Source organism: Suncus etruscus, chromosome 9 (genome assembly GCF_024139225.1).
Source record: "Suncus etruscus isolate mSunEtr1 chromosome 9, mSunEtr1.pri.cur, whole genome shotgun sequence".
NCBI lineage: Eukaryota > Metazoa > Chordata > Mammalia > Eulipotyphla > Soricidae > Suncus > Suncus etruscus.
Genome location: NC_064856.1, coordinates 102,729,412 through 102,737,548, shown reverse-complemented (window position 1 = coordinate 102,737,548; position 8,137 = coordinate 102,729,412). Strand labels below are relative to the sequence as shown.

The 8,137-nt window shown below is 32.1% G+C and overlaps 1 protein-coding gene across 1 annotated transcript; it reads left to right on the top strand.

The window, feature by feature from the left end:
* Positions 1 to 4,408: 4,408 nt before the first annotated feature.
* Positions 4,409 to 5,344, top strand: LOC126017779 (olfactory receptor 5AN1-like). The gene has a single exon (XM_049779832.1). It carries the CDS (start codon positions 4,409 to 4,411, stop codon positions 5,342 to 5,344), a length of 936 nt encoding a protein of 311 aa, XP_049635789.1.
* The last annotated feature ends 2,793 nt before the right edge of the window (positions 5,345 to 8,137 follow it).

Below are 8,137 nucleotides of genomic sequence, written 5' to 3'. Positions count from 1 at the left end.
CAGGAATTCCTACAAAATTAACCCAGAAAAGTCTAGTACTCTGACATTTATTTTCCTGGATATGGCTGCATTACTTGTTATTTGTATCACTTGATCATAATGATAACCATACTGCTAAGACAATTGTTGTGTCCTACAGTGAGAATATAACACTTTTTAGACTATTTACTCATATAACTGCTCCCATTAACTTTATAGGTATTTATAAGGAATATTGCCCCCCCTTGTGTGTTACATGTGTGTTGTATGCCAGGAATTCAACCCCGGATCTCATAAACCCATGGCAAGTTCTCTAAAACTAAGCTGTATATTCAGTCCTGCTATTTAATGAACAAGTCATACCTAGTATATTTAAGTCACTGAAATAAGTTCATAGTATAAAATGGCATGATAACTGAAACTCTTTTTTTAGTTTCATTAAAATTTAATTTATATATGATATTATATGAACTTAAGGTATAAAATTCCTACTACATTTTTATTATAAAAGTATTACTGTGAAACATAGATTAACATCCATCACCTTGTTTTAGTATGTTTTACTTGTGATAAGAAATCTTGTCATTCAGGGACTGGAGCAGTGGTGCAGGTGGTAGGGTGTTTGCCATGCACGTGCTAGCCTAGGAAGGACCACGGTTCAATCACCGGGCTTCCCATATGGTCACCCAAGCCAGGAACAATTTCTGAGCTCATAGCCAGGAGTAAGCCCTGAGCATAAGCCATGGCCGTCATTAGGCAAGATTCACTCAATCCCATGGTGGAAAATACAAAGTACTGATTAGCACAACCCACAAAGGTGATGGTTGACTGCTTTTGGAAGAATCCTGAGAGCATCTTGGGAGCTGTAGAGGTTACATAGCAGATATCTATGAAGGATAGATGACTAAGAAAAAAGTACATGGGTGTGTGGAGGTGGGAGTCCGCCCTTATTGGCACAATAAGGCACAGGTTCCAGGTCAGAGTGGAAATATAGATCAGTAGAAACACAATGAAGAGAACTGCTATAATTTGAGGGAAATCTGAGAATCCCAAGAAGATGAAATAGGTAATTTCTGTAATATTGTTGTCCCCTGTCATTGGTTTGACACTCCTAAAATTACAAAACAAGACAAAAGAATGCATTAATGACTCAAAAGAAATGACATTATAATTTTAGCTCAGAACAAAACAACAATAACAACAAAAAAACTTGTCATTCAATCTCTTAATAGTTACCAAATATACAGTACTGCGTATATTTGGAAAAAAGAGAAATATACACACTATTGTATATTTTAGAATTAGAGCCAACTATCTGTAAATACCTTCACACTATTACCCTCACCCTTGCTCTCTAGAATCTGCAAATATTTTTGTTTACTATAAATTTGTTTGTTTGTTTACATTCTCTATATAATGAGAGCTTGCAGTGTTTTTCTGATCTTAGCATAAGTTCTCAAAAACTATTGGAGATTTATCAGAATTAAGTATTTCCTTCCTTTTCACTATAGGTAATATTCCATTACTCACACAAACTATATATGAATACACTATTGTTATAGGTGTGAATATATTTTATATACATTTATCATCAAATTTATAATTTTTTACTGAGTGGACTTTTGTTAGTTAAGATAATTAATACTGTAAATAATAATATAATTAGCATGAACACACAAATATCATATTGAAGAAAATATTTCCTTTATTTCAATATATCCCTCTTAAGTGGAATTGATAAGTATGGAGTTCTATGTTTCAGCTTCTGAGGATTTTTATCATATTCTCTGTGGCTGTCCCAATTTACATTCTTCCCAACAGCACATAAAGTCTTCCTTATGGTTTTTCTAGGGGCTTATGGTCACACATTTAAGCTGATTAATTCATTCTGAGGGTAAGCTAATTTTTGTGTGCAATAATATTCTGATCTAGTTTCATTGTTTTGCATATGAATATCTCATTTTCTCAACACCATTTATTGATGAGATGGTCTTTTCTTCATCAACAGACTCACTATAAAATATCAGTTGATCATACAAATATAATCTTATTTATGAACTCTTAATTTATTCTTTTGGATCATATATCTGGCTTTATGTTAACATCATATGTTTTTATTAATAAAGTTTTGTAATAGAGACTGAAATAGTAAGTATTGTGAATCCAACTTTATTCTTTCTCAGGATTGCTTCATATGCTCAAAGTCTTTTGTGGAAAATGTAGCATTATTTGTTCTATTTCTATAAAAATGTCATTATATTCTTGATCATTTTCACAGTATTATTTATTTCCACACTTGATATTAAATAACTTTATATTGTTTGTATCTCTACTTCTTTTTTCAAAGTAATAATGTTTATTATAAGACATTCATTTTTATGTTTATCTATTTTGTGTTTAATGAGAAATAAATAGAATTGTTCTTTTTTCAAATTATTTATATTTTTACAAAACACCACTGATTTATGCATATTGATTTTTATGTTGAAAGTTTACTAGATTGGTTGATTAGATCTTACAGTAGTTTCTGCAGAAGCTAAGATGTTCTACATAAAAAAATCATGTTAGCAATAATAGTGATTTGAATTCTTTCCTTAGAATGCCAGCATTTTTGTCTTTTGTTATTTACATTGGTTTAGACTTTTAATTCTATATAATATAGGTGAGAAGAACAATCTTTCACCATTGATTATGAATAAATGTAAACTTAACTACACACAACCTTTGTTATTTTGAAATGACTTCCATTTATACCAAATTTTCTGAGCCTTTTCATAATGTGTACAAATAGTACCAAATGCATTCCAGGCATATATTAAGAAAATTATATTTTATTATATTATTGTGATGTATTACATTTCTAATTTTGTGTATTGAATTCTCCTTATTTACTACTTAATCTTGAAGTGGGAGTACTTTAAACTGTTGACGAATTGTTTGCAGCATTTTTTTGAGAATTTTAAAGTCTGTAATCATCAGAAATATTGTCTTTAATTTCTTTAGTGCTAGTGTCTATCTCTGTTTTTGGTATCAGTGCAACGATCTTTATAAGGTCATTATGTGACCTGGTGAAATTTGTTTTAATACATTCCTCCTTATTAAATCTTTTGGAGGATGTTAAATTGAAGTTAATTCTAGTTTTATTGCTTAGTAGAATTTACCACAAAGCTATCTATCTGTTCCATAGCTTTTTTCTATTGTCATTTTTTGATTACTAAGTTAATATTAGCCTTACTTGTTACCTTTTTTTTTTTCAGAGATTTTATGCCTTCCTGATTCAAATTTCATGCTTTATATTTCTTTTTGTTTTGCTTTGTTTTGGGGCCATACCCAGCAGATTTCACGACTTACTCATGGATCTGTGTGAAAGGATTCACTCCTAGAAAGTTTGGGTTACCATATGGGGTGTGAGGGATAAAACCCTGGTGGTTTATGTACAAGGCTGGCAGTTTTCTCACTGTTAAAATGTTCTGGCCTTATTTCTCTATTTCTATGAATTAAACTGTTTCAACTATCTGCCAGGAAAGGCCTCCTTGGCACTTCTTGGTACTTTTCCGGAGGCAGAAATAGTAGGACTATGGCTGCTTACGTACCATTTCATGGTTCTTCTCAGTTTTTTTTTTTGCTCCAGCCTCATGGTCATGTATTAAGATTTTCTCAATGGTGTTATCATGATAAATAATTTTTATTTGTTCTGCTGAAGAAAAAGATGTCAAGAATGACTCTTAATGAGTTTTGTCAGAACTTAAACTCTAAATTCTGGACCCTTAATGATAGTACTATTTTGTTTCCTAACAAGGCAAATATTTTAAAATTGAGGCAACAATTAGAGAAAATAGGGTGTTAAAATAACCTCCTTTTGAAAAAGTTCATGAAATTTTCCTAAAATTATTTCATGACATATGGCACATATATGGGTTACCCAAGAAAATCTTGTCAGGAACAAATCTAATTTTTTATATAACTGTCCAGATCATTTTGAAAATAGTATATTAATCTTTAGAAACATTTGAGAAATTATTAGAAATTAAAAACTAATATATAAAGAAGAAATATTTTAATAATTCTAGATAATTATCTGAGAGGATTTATTTTCTATTATTCTGTAATGATGCCATTTATGTTTTAGTATTATAAATTGAAGTTATATATAGATAGTTTTAGCTCTTTTAAAAGCCCTTTATTTTAGTCACCCATCTCTACCTTATTTAAGTAATGATGAAATATTGCTTCTTAAAATGATCAATTAAATTTATAACTATGTACATCTCCATGATATTTATATTTATGAAATAATTAAAAACTCAAAGCACTTCTATCTTCTCAGTATTCAAAGAGAAAAAAAATGACATAAGCTAAAATTATAATGTCATTTCTCTTGAGTCATTAATGCATTCTTTTGTTTTGTGATTTTAGGAGTGTCAAACCAATGACAGGGGACAACAATATTACAGAAATTACCTATTTCATCTTCTTGGGATTCTCAGATTTCCCTCAAATTATAGCAGTTCTCTTCATTGTGTTTCTATTGATCTATATTTCCACTCTGACCTGGAACCTGTGCCTTATTGTGCTAATAAGGGTGGACTCCCACCTCCACACACCCATGTACTTTTTTCTTAGTAATCTATCCTTCATAGATATCTGCTATGTAACCTCTACAGCTCCCAAGATGCTCTCAGGATTCTTCCAAAAGCAGTCAACCATCACCTTTGTGGGTTGTGCTATTCAGTACTTTGTATTTTCAACCATGGGATTGAGTGAATCTTGCCTAATGACGGCCATGGCTTATGACCGCTACACTGCCATTAGTAACCCACTTCTCTATTCATCGATCATGTCACCCACCCTATGTGGTCGAATGGTGTTGGGAACCTATATGGCTGGACTCTCAGGTTCTGTATCCCAATTGTGTGCCATGCTTCAACTCCACTTCTGTGGTCCCAATATCATCCATCACTTCTTCTGTGACATGCCCCAATTGATACTCTTGTCCTGCACTGACACTTTCTTTATACAGCTCATGTTGGCCATATTAACAATGGTTTATGGGATAACAAACGTTGTACTCATCATGATATCTTATATCTATATTGTCCTCTCTATCTTAAAGATCACTTCCACTAAAGGCAGAGTCAAAGCTTTCAATACATGCGCATCTCACCTGACAGCTGTCACCCTCTTCTACACCTCAAGTGTCTTTGTATACTTAAGCTCCAGCACTGGCAGTTCCTCAGCCTTTGACAGGTTTGCATCAGTCTTCTATACTGTGGTGATCCCTATGTTGAATCCTTTAATTTACAGCTTGAGGAACAGAGAAATAAAAGATGCCATGAAGAAGTTTCCAAAGAGAAGGTATTGCTGACAAACACTCCAGGGGATTGAGGTCTTGCTACTGAACCTTTTAACTGCAACATAATTTAGACATGTTTTTGATCTATGTGTGTAAAGTGTTACTTGAATGAGAAAAAATTGTTGTAAGAGATGTGTTTCAGGCAGAAGAATAAATCTATATAGTTGGCTTTGTTATCTCCTGGGAGAATCAGCAAATCAATGTTGATTTTGTCCATTTTGTCTGTAATGTTTTTCTGAGTATTCTTTTGGTATAAAAAATGTTACAAGGTAAAAAAAAATGTTACAAGGTTCGGGTTACATTCTAGTCTTTATGCAAAGTAAGAAAGGAAATGGTAATTAAAATATAAAATTAAAATAATGAACTTAAATTTTGGGGATCCATTAGTTTCCTGCATCCAATGTTCAGGGTAGCTTCTGGTGAAAATATATAAAATAGGGGCTGGAGCAATGGCACAGCAGTAGAGTCTTTGCCTTGCGTGCAGCGGCATCCCATAAGGTTCCCCAGGTTTTTTAGGTGCAATTTCTGAACACAGAGCCAGGAATAACCCCTGAACTCTGCTGAGTATAGGCCTAAAACAAAAATAAAAGTAAAATATATGTCATAGCTAACAATTTTTATATTGTGTGACTTAAAACATCTTTCTTGGAATCTGAGCATGTAGGGGCATTGGCCTTGGAAATGGCTGACCTAAATTCGGTCCCCTGCATCCCATATGATCCCTTGAGAAACACCAGGACTAATTCCTGAGTTGAGAACTAACAAAGAAAAACAAAAAGAGAACCAAGGGTAACCCCTGAGCATTGCTTGGTGTGCCCCCCCCCCACCCAAAACATCTCTCTCATTAAATGTTAGAAATGTTTGTATGGTAACTGTTTGGCATAGTGAGTTGGATCACACTATAGTTTCCAATATTTTAAGAAATCTAGTCAGTTTATCATAAGGAACTTTCCTGAGAATACTCAGTAAAAATGAGTTATAAAGAATTTAATATTGTAAAGATTATGGAGAAAAAACCTGATAGATCTAGTTTACCATTGCATAGCCAACATTTTCTGCAATAAAGATTTGTAGCTATATGAGGTGGTAGAAAGGATGTAGTAGACCAGGTTAACACTACTTTAGCTATTTCCTGGAAACCTCAAAATTTCCCAAGAGAGGAAATAAACACTGGCATAAACAAGATTTTCAACTCTGACCAATTTTTGCTGTCTAAAGAGGATAAAATGTTGTGATCCTTGAGGTCTGTTTTAAAAGGCAATAGAATATGTAGCAACACTTACTATTTAATTCCAGATTTCCCAGCTTGAACTAATATCAAGCAGATGTAATCACAGTTTTATTTTATCCTTTGTAATTTATTGGATTCTTAATATTGTTTAGGGTGTCATTTTTTTAGAGTCACATAAATCATCCTGTTGAATTAAAGACTAAGAGAGGTATTTGAAATTTTTGTCAAAACTCCCATAAATTTACACATGAAAAAGATTGAACAAAAAGGATTTGGGGACTTCTGTAAGAGTGTGTGCGAGCTTGGAGTCAAGAAAATAGTGCAACATGAATACAGGATGTATTTTCTTCAATAAAGTTAGGCATTGCTCTTGAAATATATATATGTATATATAAAAACACACATCTATATATACATATATATGAGTGTAGAAGAAATATGTTTCTGAAAAGTGAAATGGGCATGAAAATAAAAGGCTGATTTTTCACAGTGTTGCTGATTATCATCACAGTGTACTTTAGAGAAAATTTGAAAAATTGGAAAAAATCCATTGAAAGGGTACAGGATTACATATAAAGATAAATAAATTATAAGTTTTATCAGTGCTTTTAAAGGGGACTTGTAATTATGTACCCTTTGCATAATAATCCCAAATTTCCTGCCCCTAGATCCTGTTAAACACCATTCTACACTGTTTCCATGAGTTTAAACTTTTAGATTCCATATATTAAGTATATCGTAGGTTATTTTTCATTTTGTGTCCAGTTCATCTCACTGAGCAAATGCCAACTTCTATTCTAGTTGTCACAATTATAGCATTTTCTTTTCTATTTTGTTAATATTATATATACATATATTTCACATGCTCTTTATTTATTCATCTACTGGCAGTTTCTGTATTTTGAATACTGTAGGCAATACTGCAATATATAAAGGGATACAAATATATTTCAAATATCCTCTTTTCTTTAGTTATGTATTCAAGTTAAATTGCTGAATAATGCAGTAGTTTGAGTTTTTAATTTTTGGAGGAAACCATATGGTTTTCATATAACTGAACAATTTTGTCTTTGCCAAAGTATAAGGTCTCTTTATATTCCACATTAGAACCAACATTTTTCTTCTCCAAACTTCTTGAATATAGACATTCTAACAAGTATAAAATAAGACTTTAATTTCTCTAACCTCTTGTGACATGGATCATCTTTTCTGTTCTTGTTGACCATTTAAATGTCCACTTTGGGGAAATCTCTATTTACTTCCTCTATCCATTTTTAAATGGTATTGTTTTGCTTTCTGTTTATTTTGTTAATGAATTAGAAAACATCTTAATATAGTTTGGCTATTACCCCCCTTAACTGATAAATGAATTGTGACTCTTTCACTAATTTGCCTTTTCATTGGTTGATTTGCTGCTTTCACTGTGCAGAATATGTTTTCTTTTATGTAGTCCCACTTAATGAGTTCTGGTTTAGTTTTTTTACTTTTTAGTATCCTAATTAAACATTACTCCAAAATCAATATCAAGTGGTTTTTGTATATTTTTAATTAAAGCATTTTTTGATTTAATAACA

Bases quoted from the DNA above. Each gene is read 5' to 3' on its own strand.
- LOC126017779 (XM_049779832.1), top strand. From the start codon at position 4,409: ATGACAGGGGACAACAATATTACAGAAATTACCTATTTCATCTTCTTG.